The sequence below is a fragment of the Elephas maximus genome, chromosome 17 (assembly GCF_024166365.1).
Source record: "Elephas maximus indicus isolate mEleMax1 chromosome 17, mEleMax1 primary haplotype, whole genome shotgun sequence".
NCBI lineage: Eukaryota > Metazoa > Chordata > Mammalia > Proboscidea > Elephantidae > Elephas > Elephas maximus.
Window position 1 is genome coordinate 25,144,303 of NC_064835.1, and position 21,164 is coordinate 25,165,466.

At 37.4% G+C, this 21,164-nt stretch overlaps 1 protein-coding gene across 1 annotated transcript; it reads right to left on the reverse strand.

The window, feature by feature from the left end:
• Positions 1-2,985: 2,985 nt before the first annotated feature.
• Positions 2,986-3,936, reverse strand: LOC126060875 (olfactory receptor 8B3-like). Its single transcript, XM_049857237.1, has one exon. It carries the CDS (start codon positions 3,934-3,936, stop codon positions 2,986-2,988), a length of 951 nt encoding a protein of 316 aa, XP_049713194.1.
• Between the last annotated feature and the right edge of the window lie 17,228 nt (positions 3,937-21,164).

Genomic DNA, 21,164 nt, shown 5'->3' on the forward strand with positions numbered 1-21,164 from the left:
CACTAACAACTTCAACAGCACAAATCGGATTTTATGGCCCAAGTGCAGGGCTGTACAGCAACCGGCTATAGAGCCTTTTTTTGCTCTGAGCCACACTCATATGAACTGACTTCCATGTTACCCAGTGCATGGGTCAATGCTATTCCTAAGAGTGGACTATGTTGCCTCTCTAACACTTCTTTGTGACAGAGGATGCAACAATTTCTCTTTTACTTTGGAAAGGATATCCCGGCATGCCTCTGAGCACAGGACACATACAAGTTTAAGTGAAGTGGCAGGCTCCTGAATCTTTGTAGGTATTACTTTCCATTTCCTGGAGTGCCTGAGCCTTACAATTGCCTCCAACATACTAGCCATCTCTTGCTTGTGCTACTTAATATGACATCAGTGCAAAAAATCAATATTATGTTTTGTAGGATGCCCAGATAGTTTAGATTTCTTACGAATATCTCATGACAGAGGAAGAAGGGTTAACATAGGCCAAGAAAAAACTGTAATATCTAATATTACCCATTCCACTTGAATGTAAACTCATTCTCATTGAAATAGAAAAAGAATGCGTTTTTCAAATAATTGAATGCATGATGTATATCTTGATCTTTATTAGTCTGTTCTAGCAATGACAACATGTATGCTACAGCAGCTATTCACGATGAACACGTTAACATGTTCGTAGCTAGCACTGAGTTTCTATTCATGGAGATGGAAAATATGGCAATGGATATTGGTAATACAACGTGATTGATGTCATTGGTTTCACTGAATTGTACAAGTAAAAAATGTTGAATTGGCTAGTGTGTTACCTAAATTTTTACAACAATAAAAATATTTTTTTAAGTTAACATTATCAATAATAATACATTTTGTAAGCTAAGAAAAGCACAACATCAAATCTTATGATATTCTTTCCAAAATGCATAATTTGAAATAAGTCATAAGGAAATGTCAGTCCAATCCAATCTAAGAGATATTCTACAAACGTAATTGGTAAGAATTCTTAAAAAGAGTAAATGTCATGGAAGATGAAAAAAGATTGACAAACTACATCAAATGGGCGAAGACTAAAAATACATAACATCTAAATACAACGTGTGTTTAAACAACATGATGAATCTAATTGATGTCATAGAATTCATTGTAAAAATGTCGCTGTGAAAAATCTTGAAATGGCAAATTTTTTGTTTTATATATATAAAACCAAAAAATAAACCCATTGCTATTGAGTCAATTCCAACTCATAGCTACCCCATAAGACAGAGTAAAACTGCCCCATATGGTTTCCAAGGAGTGGCTCAAACTGCCAACCTTTTGGTTAGCAGCTGAGCTCTTAACCGCTACACCACCAGGACTCCTTTATACACATACTTACCATAATGAAAAAATGAAAAAAAAAGTTTAAAGGCTATTAATGGAATAATGATTACATTTAATAAGGTTTGTATATTAATTACTGCTATATCAATATTCTGATTTTGATAATGGCACTGTGTTTATGTAAGAAACTGGGTGAAGTCTTCAGAGAAATTCTCTATTTTTCAATTATTTTGAAAAATAAAAAATTTAAAGAAAATAAACTGAAACTAAAAAAATTTAATGGTGTTATTTTGGCACTGTATTAGAGAGTACAAAAGAAAAAGGAAACCTCTAGGTTATTTGTGATTTATTTATTATTGTTGGTTTTATTTATTTTATTATTATCTATAACAATAAATTTATATTATTATCATTATAGAAACAAGTCTACTCAATCAGTGTTTCTTGACCTTTAAATGTATCTGATATTCTAAATATACAAAAGGAGATATAAAAGATTTACAAGAAAGAGTTTTTATGCTAAAGATGTTTGTTGCCTCACTGGTGATACAATGTTTAAGTAAGCTCACAAAATGTTCCTAAGAACATAGACTATTATCATTAATATACATTATTTTTGGTTCAAGAGGAACCTCACGGGATAACTAAAAAAACAGCTAAAATATTTCATCTAACCTGATGCACAGTGTTTTCCTTTAAGTGATAAGAAAAATTCACAATAAAAACTACATGTGCTTTTTAAAAATATTTGCTGTCATTTTAGATAGCAATAAATTCAATTTTTATCACAAAAACCACCCTGCACCCTTACTGGAGTACCGAGATGCATACATATTGTTTCTATCATCATCCTCAATGATGTCTTTCACAATAAAAGGTGGGGTTATATGCATTATCCTCAATATTAAATCCACTGGGATGATAGAAGATCTCAGAAGCTGAGAGTATGTGGTACAGATTTTGTCTCTCAAAAGAGAACAAGATAAGTCAGAATAATCATAGGAAGGGACATAAGTGAACAAAAGGAAAAACAGGAAGATTAGTTTCTATTTTAAACTACATACACAGTATGTAATGAAAGCATTTCATTAACCCCACTGCCCTGGTGGTGCAGTGGATAAGCATCAGCTGCTAAGGAAAAGCTCAGCAGTTTGAATCCACCAGCCACTGCTTCGAAACCCTATAGGGCAGTTCCACTCTGTCCTATAGGAGCTTTATGAGTTGGAGTTGACTCAAGAGCAATGAGTTTGGTTTTGGGTTTTATACCCATAGCAATTTTGGTAAGAATGAGAATGCTTTTATTGTCTTTGGCACTTCTGTGTTTAGGTGAGCAAGCTGTAGTGTTATTTACCTTCGGTGACTTCTGGAACTCACCATATCTGTTCAGATTATGAATAGACCAGGAGATAGAAGGAATAGGAAACAATAATGAAAACAGTCGGCATGTATGTTCCTTTTATAACACATTATTAATTATTTAGTAATGGGAGAGTTGCAGTAGATAAAGCAAAGAATGAGAAATGATTAGCTCTAAGAGAAGTGATAAAAACAAGTCTATTAAATCATACATGACACAATCTGTAGAATCAACATAGTTGTAAACAGTCCCTCATGAAAATACCAATAAAAATTTGAGATGCTTGAATTTCTTTACATTACCACTGCTTCTAGTTAGAATATGTTTCTCCTCTGGATTTTAATCAAGGCTTTCCTCAGGGCTACTTTGACATCTTTGTTTCTCAAGCTGTAGATCAGAGGGTTAAGCATGGGGCCCACATTAGTGTAGAAAATAGATGAAACTTTCCCCTGGTCCGTAGATTCAGGAGAAGAATACTTAAGATACATAAATGCTGCCGACCCAAAGAAAAGAGAAATAACAATGATGTGGGAGCTACAGGTGCTGAAGACTTTTGATCTTCCTTGAGTAGACTTGATACGAAGAATGCTAATAAGGATGAAAATATAAGAAACTAGGATGGTAAAACTGGGTACTGTAATATTGATGCCCACCGCAATGAGAACTACTACCTCATTGACATAGGTGCTGGTACAAGAGAGTTGGAGGAGAGGTAGGATGTCACACAAGTAATGGTTGATGATATTAGCATTGCAGAAGGTTAGTCTAAGCATGCAACCTGTGTGGGCAGTGGCTCCAGCAAATCCCATGACATATGCAGCAAGTGTCAGCACAGAACACACCTGATGGGACATGGTAACTCTATATAGCAATGGATTGCAAATGGCCACATAGCGATCAAAGGCCATCGAGGTCAACATATAGTTTTCAGAGATGACAAAAAAGAGAAAGAAAAACAGTTGGGTCATGCACCCAACATAGGAGATGACATCCTTCTTTGATACAAAGTTCATCAGCATTTTGGGGGTGAAGACAGAAGAGTAACAGAGATCAATGAAAGATAGATTGAAAAGGAAATAGTACATGGGGGTGTGAAGGTGAGAATTTATCCCAATAAGAACAATCAAGCCGAGATTGCCCACCATGGTGACAATGTAAATCATTAGAAACAAGTAAAAGAGAGGCTGCTGGAGCTCTGCATGATCTGTTAATCCAGCAAAAATAAATTCAGTCACTAAGGAGTCATTTCTTGCCAGTATTCTCATTTTTGGAAATCTGTGAGGGAGGAAAACGGAAAATTTTATTAGTACAGAACACGGTTTTCTCTTTACACATACTCATTACAAAGGGACTTGGACTGGCAGAATTAAGTCTTCCTTTGCTTTGTGGAGTCTGAATGTACTGCCACACACATCACTCAATAATTCAATCACCTTATCTTTTGTCTTCATGAGCTAACTTGTGATGAACAATTCCTCCTGTCTTTACTAGAAGATAGAAAGATGGAGTAGCTGAGGTACAATTCTACCTGATGATGAGCATGGAGAGTGGGAAAGCCTCTCCTATCTGTCCCTCTCATTCACCTGGCCCTTTACTTCTTAGTTCCTTTTCATGTTTCTACTACTTTACTCAACACCTCTGTTCCTCTCTGATGACCATCAATGAAGAGAGAACTTCTACTAGAGAAAAGATTGTACTGACTTTCTCCTTCCTAGAAGAGAGTCACTCACTGTCTATAGGATATTCAGATGTCTTTCTTAAAGAACCCTTGAAGTAATAACTGTGCCACTTATTAAAGAGAGCTTTAGTAGCCTAACATTTATAATCAATCATACACCTCTGTGTTTCTACACATTCTCCTTCTTTGTTTCATTCCAGCTGGACAGACAGTAAGAAAGAAAGGGGAATGTGTTTTCCCAGGCTTCTGTATGAGGACATAAAAGAGAAACACAATTAATCTGGATGCTGGTTACACAAGTGGTCAAGTTTGTAAAAATTCATCAAGCTATACACTTATGTAAATACTTCTATGGGTATAACATACCTTGGCAAATAAATTTAGGAAAGAGACACAGCTCTTCTTCCTCTGATGTTGCTTTGTACTGGATGTGCCACTTGGAACTGCTACTGCTGTCTTACTGTAGGAGCGAGGATGAAACCAAAACAGAGTAAATGAGAATGGTGCAGGCAGTAGAGTCTCTAGCTGCACACCTATGAGTGTCTTGCTATGCAGTATATTTCCTCCTTTCTTGGCAACATAGACAGTGAGTGAGAACAATAAAAATTTGATTAACTCACACTTCCTCAAGTGAAGACCTTAGTGCTGGCTCTACATGTGTTCCACTTTTCTGGAAGAATTGGCTTTGGAGGTACAAAAGTTGACCAGATGCAGTTACAGAATCTTCTTCCCCCTTTACTGGCAAGAGGGTCACAACACAGATTCACAAGCTGAGTGTTCCAAGAGTCATTCTGCGATATGAATCGAAGTTGTAGTTACAAATTTGATCAGAGGGTGTGTACGGGGATACCACAGACTTGACACGAGAGCCAGCATGTCATAGAGCACATGGCATTCGCCTAGTGCTTTTAATTCTTTTGGCCTGGTTAGAAATCCAAGCATAGCTCTCCCATAGGACCTCACACTCATGATAAGTTCTGCAGGGAAGAAATTATGGTGTTTGTGTTTACACCCTAAATTGAAATTGTAAATGTTAACTTCCCACAAGGGCGTATATAATCCTCAGGGTATAGGAGAAAGGAGTCTCAGCTATCCTAGAAAAGGATGTAAATAGAATTAATGTTATTGAAAATTTCACCTAGGTAACCTAGGTAGTTTTAGAGAGGATTGATGTATATTTCTGTAAAGTTTATAATGTCCCTTTTTTTTTTTAATATTTTGAGGCTTTTTAAATAATCAGTGTTTATGCATTTTTATAAACATAAAGCAGAATACTTTTTCATTGATTACACTGATTACAGAGTTTGTCATTCTTTTAAAAATTGTTTACTAGAATAAAGCTCCTGAATTTCATGAAAATTTAATTATTTTGTGTCATTCTGACTTAATAGGCCATCGCCGTAATTGTTGTCAATTTCCCATCACCGTAAACAAAGAGTCACCAATTCGTGAAAATGGTTCCTCCTTTCTCCCTCCCTCCCAGCCCTTATAGAAACTTGTAGTAACCACTATAAACATTGACTCTATACATTTGCCTATTTTTATTATTTCATGTAAGTGAGGTCATACAATAGTTGTCCTACTGTGATTTACTTATTTCACTGAGCATACCTAAAGTTTTCAAGTTTTATCCATGTGTAACATGGAACAGAGCTTCATTTCTCTTTTTGGCTGAGTAACATTCCACTGTATGTTTGTACCACATTTTGTTTATCTATTTATCCATTCACGGACACTTAGATTGTTTTCACATTTTGGCACCTATTTTTCTTAACTTTTAAATTTTTGAAATGATGACAGACTCACAGGAAGTTGCACAAACATGGAGTCATTTCACTCTTCACCCAGCTTCCTTCAATGGCACCATCTTATACAACTGCAGTACAATAGCAATGCAGGAACTGGAATTGGTATAATAATGTCAACTAGACTGCAGATATTTTTTAACTTTTAAAAGTTTTACAAGTCCTGATTTGCGTGTCTGTTTGCATTCACCACCCACCCACTCCCATCGAGTCGATTCCGACTCACAGTGACCCCATAGGACAGAGTAGAGCTGCCCCATAAAGTTTCCAAGGAGCACCTGGCAGATTTGAACTGCCAACCTCTTTGTTAGCAGCCGTAGCACTTAACCACTAAGCCACCAGGGTTTCCGTGCGTGTGCATAAAAGAAAAAAAATTTTTTTTTTTTTAGTTTCATATAATTTGATCCCATGTATAGATTTGTTGTGACAGCTACCATTATCAAACACAAAGTTGTTCCAAAACCACAAAAGAGCTCCCAAATAATGCCTTTCTACGGGGTTGTCATGAATTGGAATTGACTCGACAGCAACTATCAGCAACAAGAGTCTCACCTCTCCCCTTGCACCACCATCTCTGTCCCTGGGTAGTCACTAATCTGTTTTGTATCTCTATAACTCAGTCATTCCCAGGATATAAATACATGGAATCATGATATTTAAACTTAAGAGTCTGGCTCTTCTCATTCACCATAATGCCTTTAAGTTCCATCTAACTTGTTGTATATATGCATAGTTCATTTCTTTTTATTACTGAATAGTATTCTATTTTTTACAACCAAAGATCCATCAATCTTCTGTGATAGTTTAAACATTAATAGGTCCTTGTTTTCACACAAAACTGATTTATTTTTGGCAAATGTTTTATAAGCTAGACCATTACAGTTGAGAATCATTCTTCTTTAAGCTCACCTGAGTCAAGGTTCTCATTCTTCCTCCTCCAAGAATAAAACTGGGACACCCAGAGTTTCAGAAGAGCACATATCAGTCAAAGACCTGGTGAACACTGCCTATGTCCCACCTTAACCCTATTGTGAAAGTGTACAATGTCATCATTATTAGTCATGAGCAAATCATCAGTGAAAAGACCTTGAGTATAACAAAACTGCAAATTATTTTCACTAGTTGTCATGCAAAATGCTGATTGCAATTGCAAATTTCTGGGTAATAACAGACAGAAGTCAGAAGCAAAAGACTACATAATATGTGATTCTATTTGTACGAAATATGCAAGAGTATCAAATTTCTAGAGACAAGAAGCAGATCAGTGCTTCCCTTAAGTTGGAAGTGGGAGCAGGAATTAACTGAAAACAGATATAAGGAAATATTTGGGGGTGATGGAAAATTTCTAAATATAGATTGTAGGGATGGTTGCCAGAACCCTACATATTTACTAACAATCATTGAATGTACACTCAGTGTTGTAAGCTGCCATTTTTTTTACTGACTCTTAGCGACCCTGGGTACAATAGAAGGAAACATGGCCTGACGTGAGCCATCCTCACAATTGTTACTATACTCCACCCCATTGGTCCAGCCACAGTGTCAATCTGTCTTGCTGAGAAGCTCCTTCTTTTTTCACTGACCCTCTATTTTACCAAGCATAATGTCCTGCTCCAGGGACTGGTACCTCCCGATAACATGTGAGAGAAAGCCGTGCCATCCTTGCTTCTAAGGAGCATTCTAGTTTTATTTCTTCCAAGACAGATCTGGTGGCTCTTCTGACAGTCCGTGGTATACTGAATACTATTTGCCAACACCATAATTCAAAGGCATTAATTCTTCTTAGGTCTTCCTTGTTCATTCTCCATTCATATGAGGTGATTGAAAAAAACATGCCTTAGGGCAGGTGCACCTTAGTCCTCAAAGCGACATTTTTTTTTTTTTTTTTACCACTTTAAAGAGGCCTTTGCAACAGATTTACCCAATGTGAAGAGCTGTTTCATTTCTTCACTCCTGCTTCCATGGGCATTGGTTGTGAATCCAAGAAAAATGGAATCTTTGACAACTTCAAACTAGTCTCCACTTATTGTGATGTTGCTTATTGATCAAGTTGTGAGGATTTTTGTTTTATGTTGAGGTGCAATATATACTGAAGGCTGTAGACTTTAATCTTCATCAGTAAGTGCTTCAAATCCTCTTTCTTTTCGGCAACCAGGGCATATCACAATTTGTTAATGAGTCTTCCTCCAATCCTGATGCCACATTCTTCTTCAAATAGTCCAGCTTCTTGGATTATTTTCCCAGCATACAGATTGAATAAGTATGGTGAAATGTCACAACCCTGATGCACACCTTTCTAGACTTGAAATCATGTAGTATCCCCTTGTTCTGTTCCAATGATTGCCTCTTGGCCTCAGTACACGTTCCTCTTGAGCAAAATTTCTGGAATTCTCATCCTTCGCAATGTTACCCATAATTTCTTCTCAGCCACACAACTGAATGCCTTTGCATAGTCTATAAAACACAGGTAAATATCTTTCTGATATTCTCTGCTTTCAGCCAGGATCCATCTGACATCAGCAATGATATCCCTCCTTTCATATCCTCCTCTGAATCTGGCTTGAATTTCTGGCATTTCCCTGTTCATGTACTGCTACAACTGCTTTTGAATCATCTTCAGCAAAATTTTATTTGTCTGTGTTATTAATGATATTGTTCAATAAATTCCCCATTTTGTTGGATCCCTTTCTTTGGAATGTGCACAAGTAGGCATCTCATCCAATCTGTTGACCAGGTAGCTCTCTTTCAAATTTTTTGGCATAGACGACTAAACACCTCCAGTTCTGCCTCTGTTTGTTGAAACATTTAAATTTGTATTCCATCAATTCCTGAAGCCTTGTTTTTCACCAATGACTTCAGTGCAACTTGGACTTCTTCCTTTCTTACCATTGGTTCTCGATCATATGCTACTCCTGCAATGGTTAAATGTCAACCAATTGTTTTTGATGCAGTGACTCTGTGTACCCCTTCCATCTTCTTTTGATGCTTCTTGTGTCCTTTAATATTTTCCCTGTAGAATCCTTCAGTATTACAACTTGAGACTTGAATTTTCTCTTCAGTTCTTTCAGCTTGATAAATGCCAAGCTTGTTCTTTTGTTTTGATTTTCCAAATGCAAGTTTTGGCATTTTTCATTATAATACTTTAGTTCGTGTTCTTGAGATGCCCTTTGAAATCTTCCATTCAGCTCTTTTACTTCATTATTTTTCCTTTTCACTTTGTCTAGTCTAAGTTCAAGAGCAAATTTCTGACATTCATTTTGGTGTTTTCTTTCTTTCCTGTCTTTTTAATGATCTCTTGCTTTCTTTATGTATGATGCCCTTGATGTCATTCCACAACTTGTCTGGTCTTCGAACATTAGTGTTCAACGCATCAAATTTATTCTTTAGATGGTCTCTATATTCAGATGAGTTATACTCAAGGTCATACTTTGGGTCTCGTGGACTTGTAACTTTCTTCAGTTTCAACTTGAACTTGCATATGAGCAATTGATGGTCCGTTCCACAATACACCCCTGGCCTTATTCTCATTGATGATCTTGTGCTTTTGTATCATCTCTTTCAAGAGATGAAGTTGATTTGATTCCTGCGTATTTCATCTGGGTAGATCCATGTGTATAGTTGCCATTTATTTTGTTGAAAAAATATATTTGCAAGGAAGAAGTTCTCGATCTTGAAAATTCTATCATGGGATCTTCGACATCATTTCTGTCACCAAGTTGGTATTGTCCAACTACCAAACCTTCTTCTGTGTTTCCTACTTTCTCATTCCAGCCACCAGGAATTATCAATGCATCTCGTTTTCATATTTTATCAATTTCAAACTGCAGAACTTGGTAGAAATCTTGAGTTTCTTTATCTTTAGCCTTAGCCATTGGTGCATAAATTGGAATGTGAATGCATGGCTATTACCCTATCATTGACAGTTTTGTACTTCAGGAAAGACATTGAAATGTTCTTTTTGACAATGAAGGCAGAGACGTTCCTCTTCAATTTGTCATTCCTGCTTAGGAGACCTTATGATCGTCTGAACTAAAATGGCCAGTACCAGTTTATTTCAGCCCACTAATGCCTAGGATATCAATCATTATGAGATCCATTTCCTTTTTAAGAATTTACAATTTTTCTGTATTCATACTTTCCATGTTTCTATTATTAATGTATGTTTGCAGTTGTTTCTTCTCATTTTGAGTCATACACATCACCAAATGACTCAGCAACATCATTAAGATCAACTCTAATTTGAGGAGGCAACTCATCCCCAGTCATCTTTTGAGTGCCTTCCAACCTGAGGGGCTCATCTTCTGGCACTATATCAAACAGTATTCCACTGCTATTCATAAAATTTTCAGTGGCTAATTTTGTCAGAGGTAGACTGTCAGGCCCTTCTTCCTGGTCTGTCTTACTCTGGAAGCTCAGCTGAAACCAGCCCACCATGGGTGAATATGCCACTGTATTTTGATGTCCAGCTAAATTTAATTTTAATTTTACTCAGTATGAATCCTGAAACCCCTAATTTTTTCAAGATAAAAAGAAGAATATAGGGAAAATATTACACATGACAGTAAGTGCCAGATAATGTTTATTATCTTTCATCTGTACACTCATTTTCTATGGCCTTGGCCATAGAAACCATATATATATATATATATATATATATATATATATGAGGCATACTGACAAACACTTTGAAACTCAAAATGAAAGTGATAAATACTCCCTCCTTCTTGCCCTACCCCAGAATGTAAGATAAGCTTAAGAACAAGGAAGACATAATAGAGGCAGGAATGATTAAACAGAAAATTGAAGAGTTAACTGAGCAAATGGAAAGCAATATGTCATCAGGTGAGGAGTAGAGGACCATGGCAAGGAGAAAGTACTACATAAAAGGAATACAGGTGACAGCATTCCAGGAAGAGTAGATCCATAAAATGGAATAGTACGTGGCAATTACAAATTAGGATTTTAAGGATGCAGAGCAAAATGACAATGGAAGTTATCTCAGGGTGATGTCTGAGTTCTGCCCAAGGATTTAGGGTGAGAATCTAGGCGGTTCCAGTAGGGACTGAAATATATTCTGCAATCTAACTCTGAAGAAAAAGAGGAAGACCCTCAACAAGATGGATTGACACAGTGGCTACAAAAATAAGATCAAACATTCAGTGACTGTGAGAGTGGCACAAGACCAGGCAGTGCTTCATTCTGTTATACATCAGGGCTCTATGGGTCAAAACCAACTCAATGGCACCTAATGACAACAACAACAAGATTGAGATTGGGTGTAAGAACTGGGTGCAAATAGAAAGAGGAAGGAAAGATTGTGGCAGGTCAGAGAGTTCAGGTGACCAGGAAATCAGCATACCCTCTCCTAACGCTGAGTTTAGGGCTGCAGGGCTAGTGTGAAATCTTTGTGTGGAGGACAAGGGTATCCCAAAGTGTTGTCCATCTTGGTACTTTTACCAGCTCAAAAATGAATGTGGCTGAATCAGCACTTGATGCATCAGATTCAGCATTTTTAGAGCAGTCATCTTTTTACCCTTTTTCTCAAAAGACAAATAATCCAACATTGTATTCCCCAAAAGACATTGTCACAATTTAATTTATTCATCAATTCTTTATTTCAGAAAAGTGAACAGACAACATTATAGTTAACAGGGAAAGACTGAGAGATTTCACCTTGAAATTGGGAACAAAATAAGGGTGCCCCCTCTTACCACTTCTATTTGATATTGTATTAAAAGTCATACCCTGGGGGCGGGGCCAATTGGCAGAATAGACAGACACTTCCATCAAGCCCTCTTTACAACAAAGACCAGAAAAAATAAGTGAAACGAGTATATTTGTGACAAGCTGGGAGCCCTGAGCATCAAAGGCAAGCTTAGACAACAAACTGAGGGTCCGGAGAAGGGAGAGACTGTTCAGAAGGAGAGAGGAGTTACCAGACCTGAATCGAGGGGAGTCCTCAGGCACCATTCCGGGATCGGCTACGGTGGCAGCGGGCTGGTCCTAGCGTTCGGCCGCAGTTTCCTCATGGAGAAGCAGCCAGCCACACAGCCCACTCACACCTCCGGAACCTGAGGAGAAGGGCACTCTTGGCAAAAGCTAAGTACTTGCGTATATTTTACCACACCCCCTCTACCACTAAGCCAGCTTCAGCAGCTAAATCCCTGGGCCTGAGATAGACCCTGGTGAGCACCTGGAGCTGTCCTCCAGGCCTTGGGAAAGGAAAAAATTTGCAACTGGGGGAAAAGATAATTTGCTAGCTCCATTAACTGGGGGGAACTCAGAACAGAAGTGGCTACTGTCCAGGCATAAACCATCCATGGACCTGAAGCACCTTTCCCTTCTGCATGGACCTGTGTGGGCCTATTTTGGGAGAATAGGCCCTTGTTGGCAAACTCCAACCATTTCAACCGTGCAGTGGAGAAGTGGGTGTTTGGCGTTTCACATTGCTTTGCCTATTAAACAGGGTCCTCACCTACCCACAACAGGGACCTAAGGACCGGTGCCTCCACTTGGGTCACCCAGCTACCCACGACAGGGGTCCAGGGATAACTGGTACCTCCCAGTCCTTACAACAAAAACTTTGTGTGCCCATGCTCCCTCTGCAGAGCCAACCCACCAGCAAGCTGTAGGGAACAGAGATGCATTTTCCTCAGAGACACTTGAGGGTCCGTTCTCAGTCCTCTGCCTTTTTCAGAGTGTGACCCCCTGCTGCAATCAGATATGTGTATATATGCCAATCACCCCTGTCCCTCTAAGACTGTAGGACAGAGCCTGTACTGTACACTTGATATCAGCTGCCTGGAAACCTGAGCTGAATTCATACAAGAAAACTGAATGGACTCTATGACTGATATACCTGATAACAGCTCTAGCCAGCTGGTGACAGGACACCAGAGCTCCAAAGGCAAAAATAATCAAGATAGCTCACTCAAGCAACCCATAGGGGTATAACAAAACAAAATAAAGCAAGCAGCTATGACACAGTAAGCAAGCATAAACTAATACAAAAACTTATAGATGGCTCGGAGATGACAATCAATATCAAGTCACATAAAGAAACAGGCCATAATCACCTCAACAGGCTCTCAAAACAAAGAATCCAGGGATCTTTTAGATGAAAGTGCATTCCTGGAATTACCAGATGCAGAATACAAAAGTTTAATATATAGAACTCTTCAAGACATCAGGAAGGAAATGAGGCAATATGCAGAGCAAGCCAGGGAACACACAGATAAAGCAACTGAAGAACTCAGAAAGATTATTTAGGAACATAATGAAAAGTTTAATAAGCTGGAAAAATCCATAGAGAGACAGCAATCAGGAATCCAAAAGATTAACAATAAAATTACAGAATTAGATAACTCAATAGAAAGTCAGAGGACCAGAACTGAGCAAGTAGAAGCTAGAATTTCTGAACTCGAAGATAAATCACTTGGCACTAATATAGTTGAAGAAAAATCAGATAAAAGAATTTAAAAACATGAAGAAAACTTAAGAATCATGTGGGACTCTATCAACAGAAATAACCTACCAGTGACTGGAGTACCAGAACAGGGAGGGATAACAGGAAATACAGAAAAAATTGTTCAGGATTTGTTGGCAGAAAATTTCCCTGTTATTGTGAAAGATGAGAAGATATCTATCCAAGATGCTCATCAAACTCCAAATAAGGTAGATCTTAAAAGAAAGACACCAAGACATATTATAACCAAGCTTGCCAAGACCAAAGATAAAGAGACAATTATAAGAGGAGTGAGGGGTAAAAGAAAAGTCACCTACAAGGGAGAGCCAATAAGAATAAACTCGGACTACTTGGCAGAAACCATGCAGGCAAGAAGGCACTGGGATGACATATTTAAAAAATTGAAGGAAAAATTGCCTGCCACGAATCATATATCCATCAAAACTGTCTCTTAAATATATGAAGGTGAAATTAAGACATTTCTAGATAAACACAGTTGAGGGAAATCGCAAAAACCAAACCAAAACTATAAGAAATACTAAAGGGAGTTCTTTGGTTAGAAAATCAATAATATCAGGTATCGACCCAAGACTAGAACACTGGGCAGAGCAACCAGAAGTCAACCCAGACAGGGAAATCCAAAAAAAAAAAAGCCCAACACTGGGTAACAGTGATGTTATTATATAAAAGAAGACAACATTAAAATAATAAAGAGGGACTAAGAAATGTAATCATACACCATCCATATGGAGAGGAAGATACGGCGATACAAAGAAACAAAAGTTAGTCATAAATTTAGAAAAATAGGCGTAAATAATAAGGTAACCACAACGGAGACAAACTATCCTACTCATCAAAATAAAACACAAGGGAAAAATAGAGACTCAGTAGAAACAAAATCAACAACAACAAATATGAGGAAAGGACAATATATAAAGTTATTCAGCACATAAAATCAAGTGGGAAAAGGAAGCTGTCAACACACACACAAAAAAGACATCAAAATGATAGCCCTAAATTCATACCTATCTATAATTACCCTGAATGTAAATGGACTAAATGCACCAATAAAGAGATAGAGAGTGGCAGAATGGATTTAAAAACAAGATCCATCTATATGCTGCCTACAAGAGACATGCTTTAGACTTAGAGACACAAACAAACTAAAACTCAAAGGATGGAAAAAAATATATCAAGCAAGCAAAAATCAAAAAAGAGCAGGAGTGGCAATATTAATTTCTGACAAAATAGACTTTAAAGTTAAATCCATCAGAAAGGATAAGGAAGGACACTATATAATTATTAAAGGGACAATACACCAAGAAGATATAACCGTATTAAATATTTATGCACCCAATGACAGGGCTGCAAGATACATAAAACAAACTCTATCAACCTTGAAAAGTGAGATAGACAGCTCCACAATAATAGTAGGAGACTTCAACACACCACTTTCAGTGAAGGACAGGACATCCAGAAAGAAGGTCAGTAAACACACAGAAGATCTAAACACCACAGTCAACCAACTTGACCTCGTAGACATATACAGGACACTCCACCCAACAGCAGCCAAGTATACTTTCTTTTCTAGTGCACATGGAACATTCTCTAGAATAGACGACGTATTAGGTCATAAAGAAAGCCTCAGTATTATTTGGAATGACAAGAGTCCCTGCATAGCTAAAACAAACTTGAAAGAGAAGAACAAAGTAGGAAGGCTCAAACTTCCTGAATTTAAAACATGTTATACAGCTACAGAACTTAAACAAACTGGTACTGGTATAACAACAGACATATATATCAATGGAATAGAATTGAAACTCCAGAAATAATCCCACATGTCTATGACCAACTGATTTTTGACAAGGGTATTAAAACCATTCAATGAAGAAAGAAGAGTTTCTTCCATAAACAGTGCTGGGAAGATTGGATTTCCAAATGTACAAAAAAGAAACAGAACTAATACTTCACATCTTACACAAAAACAAATTCAAAATGGATTAAGGACCTAAATATGCAAACTAAAACCATAAACTACTTAGAAGAACAAGCAAGGGCAATGCTGTCAGGTCTAAGTTTTAAAAATGGATTATCTAATATAAAAACAAAAGCACAACCAGCAAAAGACAAAACAAATAAATGGAACTTCATAAAAATGAAAAACTTTTGGTCATCAAAAGACTTTTAGAAAAAATCGAAAAGACAAGATATCGACTGGGAGAATGTCTTTGGAAACAATATATCCAACCAGAATTCAATAACTCGAATATATAAAACATCAAAGACTTAATAACAAAAGGATAAATAACCCATTCATAAAATGAGGAAAGGACTGAAATAGACATTTCACCAAAGAGAACATCCATATACACAACAAACACGTGAAAATATGCTCAGTATCATTAGCCATCAGAGAGTTGCCAATCAAAACCACAATGGGATACCACTTCACTCCCGCTAGGATGGCTAATGTTAAAAAAAAAAAAAAAAACTAATTGAAAATAACAATGGTGAGGAAGTGGCAAAGTTGCAACCATTATCCATTGCTGGTAACAATGCAAGTGATGATGTCATAGTGGAAAACAGTATGCTGGTGCCTGAAAAGACTAAAAAAGAACTACCATATGACCCAGCAATTCCACTCCTAGGTGTATACCCAAAAGATCTGAAAGCAGAGATTCAAAAAGAGACTTGTACTCTGATGTTCCTTGCAGCACTATTCACAACAGCCAAAAGTGGAAACAAACTAAATGCCTGTAAAAAGATGAATGGATCTGCAAGAAACCAAAAGAGACTTACATAAGCGGAAGAACATACCTTGCTCGTGGATAGGAAGACTTAACATTATAAAAATGTCTATTCTACCAAAAGCGATCTATACATTTAATGCAATTCTGATCCAAATCCCAACGACATTCTTTAATAATCACCAACTTCATACGGAAGGGAAAGAGGCCCCGGATAAAAAAGGCATTACTGAAAAAGAAGAACAAAGTGGGAGGCCTTACTTTATCTGATTTTAGAACCCAGTATACCGCCACAGTAGTCAAAACAGCCTGGTACTGGTACAACAACAGATACATGGACCAGTGGAACAGAATTGAGAACCCAGACATAAATCCATCCACATATGTGCAGTTGATATTTGACAAAGATCCCAAAACAATTACATGGGGAAAAGACAGTCTTTTTAATGAATGGTGCTGGCATAACTGGATATCCATCTGCAAAAAAATGAAACAAGACCTGTACCTCACTCCATGCACAAAGATTAACTCAAAATGGATCAAAGACCTAAATATAAAATCTAAAATAATAAAGATCATGGAAGAAAATAAAGAGCCTTTAAATAAACACATATATGCATACCCGTGTTTATTGCAGTGCTGTTTACAATAGCAAAAAGATGGGAGCAACCAAGGTGCCCATCAATGGATGAATGGATAAATATATTATGGTATACTCACACAATGGAATACTATGCATCGAAAAAGAACAGTGAGAAATCTGTGAAACATTTCATAAAATGGAGGAACCTGGAAGGCATTATGCTGAGTGAAATTAGTCAGTTGCAAAAGGACAAATATTGTATAAGACCACTATTATAAGAACTTGAGAAATAGTTTAAACTGAGAAGAAAACATTCTTTCATGGTTATAAGAGGTGGGGAGGAAGGGTGGGAGAGGAGCATTCAGTAACTAGACAGTAGATAAGAACTACTTTAGGTGAAGGGAAAGACAACATATAATACAGGGGAGGTCAGCACAATTGGACTAAACCAAAAGCAGTTTCCTGAATAAACAGAATGCTTTGAAGGCCAGCGTAGCAGGATCAGGGGTGTGGGGACCATGGTTTCAGGGGACATCTAAGTCAATTGTCATAACAAAATCTATTAAGAAAACATTCTGCATCCCACTTTGAAGAGTGGTGTCTGGGGTCTTAAACACTAGCAAGCAGCCATCTAAGATGCATCAATTGGTCTCAACCCCCCTGGGTCAAAGAAGAATGAAGAACACCAAGGACACAAGACGATCACGAACCCAAGAGACAGAAAGGGCCACATGAACCAGAGAGTACATCATCCTGAGACCAGAAGAACTAGATGGTGCCTGGCTACAAACGATGACTGCCCTGACAGGGAACACAACAGAGAACCCCTGAGGGAGCAGGAGAGCAGCGGGATGCAGAACCCAAATTCTCATAAGACCAGACTTAATGGTCTGACTGAGACTGGAAGGACCCCAGTGGTCACAGCCTCCAGAGCTTCTGTTGGCCCAGGACCGGAACCATTCCCGAAGCCAAGTCTTCAGACATGGATTGGACTGGACAATGAGTTGGAGAGAGATGCTGGTGAGGAGTGAGCTTCCTGGATCAGGTGGACACTTGAGAATATATTGGCATCTCCTGCCTAGGGGGGCGATGAGAGGGTAGAGGGTGTTAGAAGCTGATGAAATGGACATGTAAAGAGAGTGGAGGGAGAGAGTGGGCTGCCTTCTTGCGGGGAGAGTAATTGGGAGTGTGTAGTAAGGTGTATATGGTTTTAGTGTGAGGGACTGACTTGATTTGTAAACTTTCACTTAAAGCACAATAAAAATTATAAAAAAAAAAGATGAATGGATAAACAAAACGTGGTTTATACATACAATGGAATACACTCAGCCAGTAGGAGAAAGGAAGTCTTGATACATACTATGGTATGGATGGAACCTGAAGACATTATACTGAGTAAAATAAATCAATCACAGAAGGACAAATATTGTATGATCTCATTTATATAAAAAGACAAAAAAAGAAAAATATATAGAGGCCAAAGTTTATTAGTGGATACCAGAGGAGGAGAAGATACGGAGAAAGGGGCCTAACGTTAATGGAAAAATTGCATGGATTAGGTTGTACAGCCAAATACTATAATTGCTGTCAATAAGTTGTACACCTGTAAAATGATGAAATGGCAAAATTTGTGTCATAGATATATTTATAAAAATGACAAAAAGAAACAGCAGCTGCTAAGGCTTCTTATATATGACAAAACACTTCATGGGATTGGATTCCTTGAGTTAGAGTTTGAGGGCCATGGTTTCATTAGGCATCCCAGTTAAGTGGACTAATAATAAGCTTAGTACTCCTAGTATAACTCCTAGTTCATTGCATAGTGTTTGGGGTCTTAAAAACTTGCAAGCTGCCATCCAAGGCACAACAATTGATCTCTATTCACATGGAGCAAGAGAAGAAGGTGAGTCAGGAACAGGAGGAAAATATGGAATGTCTGGCTAATTGGCCCCATGAACAACTGCCTTCTTTTCATGGGACCGGAAGTACTAGATAGTGCCTGGCTACCATTACTGAATATTTTAATCAATGATTCTATAGAAGAATACTGATCAAACGGGGAACATGTGGAATAAAACTTCAAATTCTCACGGACTCTAGACTTTCTGGAGCCATGGAGGGTGAAGGAATTCCTAAACTATTGCCCTGAGATATTTTTGGCTTAAACCTTCAACCAAAAATATCCCCTGGTGTCACCTTAAAACCAAACACTACTTTAGCTTAACTACTAAAAAAAAATTCTACCTGAAGCATTAAGCCCTTTTAAGAACTATCTATATGGGATAAAATGGACAACACCTATTTGAAAGGTTAGATAGGAACCTTAGGGGGAAATGAGATTATGTTAATGAGGGGAGAACAACTCAGAAAAGGAGGGGGAGAATGGTTGCACAACTAGAAAAATATAATCAATGTCACTAAATTGTACATTTATGATTTTTTGTTGGTGTATGTTTTGCTGTATATTCCCAATAAAATAAATAAAATTTAGGAAAAAGAAAATAAACAGGAAAAATGCTTATTTTCAATTATAATTCCTATATCAGCTCTAATTTGAGTTTTGTACAGCCTAAAATCCACATGGGCATAACACATCAAAGCCACGACAAAAGGTGCAATTTAATTCTTCCCAGGTTCTCCTGCTTTCTGAATTTAAAATCTCTCTAATATCAAATAACCTAAGTCTTTTTCCTACTCATAAAAATTCTGAGATCTCCATAATGTGTCCAAGAGTTTCTAGAAGGGAGAGGGTAGGAACTTTCATTGTCTCATATTTTGCTTTCTAAATTTCTGCTTTCCAACTTTTTTTTTTTTTTTAACTTTAGTTTCAATCACCACTCATTATTTTATCTCTTAAAGTTGCTGTGCTCTCATTACCGGAATCCCCACAAATTTGTCTACACCTTTTTCTCCTTCATTCCCCAAAACACTACTAAGAGTCTATGATCATTGTGCACTACAAGTTTATCAAAGCTTTTTGTACATTGTAGGTTAATTGCACTACTCAGCAGAACAGGGTACAAAAAGGTGAAATCTTTCTCTGAAACCTCATTGACAATTCCCTACACAGGAGCCTCTTATTTGTTGACCATGTATCTCTTTTGTCCTGGTCTAATGACATGTTTCTGGACCTCTTTCTCTCCCATGTCCTCTATTTCTGAAATAAAAACACCTGCAAGTATCTCACTTCATTTTATTTTTCAGAAAAACAGTCAGTATCTTTTGGGGTCATTCATCTCCCAACTCTATGTTCCCAATCAGCATTCTCCCCCAACCAAAAAGAACCAGCAAAGAGTTTTCCAAAAGAAAATCAAAAACAAAGCACTACCTGCCCTGAGGGAAAGTTACGTATCCTCCTGGAATAAAACACAGTCAACTTTCACCAAAACAGGATTGCTTTCTCATATTTCATGTTCACTGAAATTAAATAAATAAATAAATAAAATGAAGTAGAAACAAAGTATAGAACAAAGTAGATTTGAAATCAGTAGGCTAAGACTTTACTCTTGGCTTTTTTCATTAAGAAGCTTTGTGACTCTAAGTAAATCATTAACCCCTCTGAGCCTAAGTTTCTCATCCATGCAATAATTATAGATATAGGATCAACTATGTGTTAGTATTGGTGTAGAAAGGTATATAAGTAAACTCTGTCAAAAGAAGCTTAGTGTATAGTGCATAGTGCATACCTACAGAGTGAGATGTATTTGGGAGTGTCCATGGAACATTTGATCTCTGTGAAGTGGTGACATATGAAGGACACGTGTTGCTGCCCTGTGGAGGACGGAAAGACAGGAAAAGAATGATTATCTGACTCATGTATCCAGTGAAACATTACAATTTCCTAATAAGAGCCCTTCACTACAAAGGTATAAGGTCACCTTAAAATTGCTTTATTGGATCATTCACAGATTCATTAATATTTTTCCAAGAGAAAAAAAAATTCAGATTTACAGTAAAAAATACAGTGATGATAAATTCCTTCCTAAATGTTCTTCTTATACAAGAGAAAATGTGAGAATAAGAAGGAATTATGCAAATGTTGAGTGAGTGAAAATTAATCCCCAACAAAAGTGGAAATAATATTGAAAAAAAGACAAATACTACTCACAAGGGTAAGAAAAAAGTAAGATAAGAATAATGCCACCAAAAATACTCAAACTAAACCTGCAGAGCCTCCCTGTCCTCTAACTACTTGCACAGAGATACTGTTTTTGA

What these genes read in the sequence shown, in the direction of transcription:
- LOC126060875 (XM_049857237.1), bottom strand. Translation starts at nt 3,936, where the DNA reads ATGAGAATACTGGCAAGAAATGACTCCTTAGTGACTGAATTTATTTTT.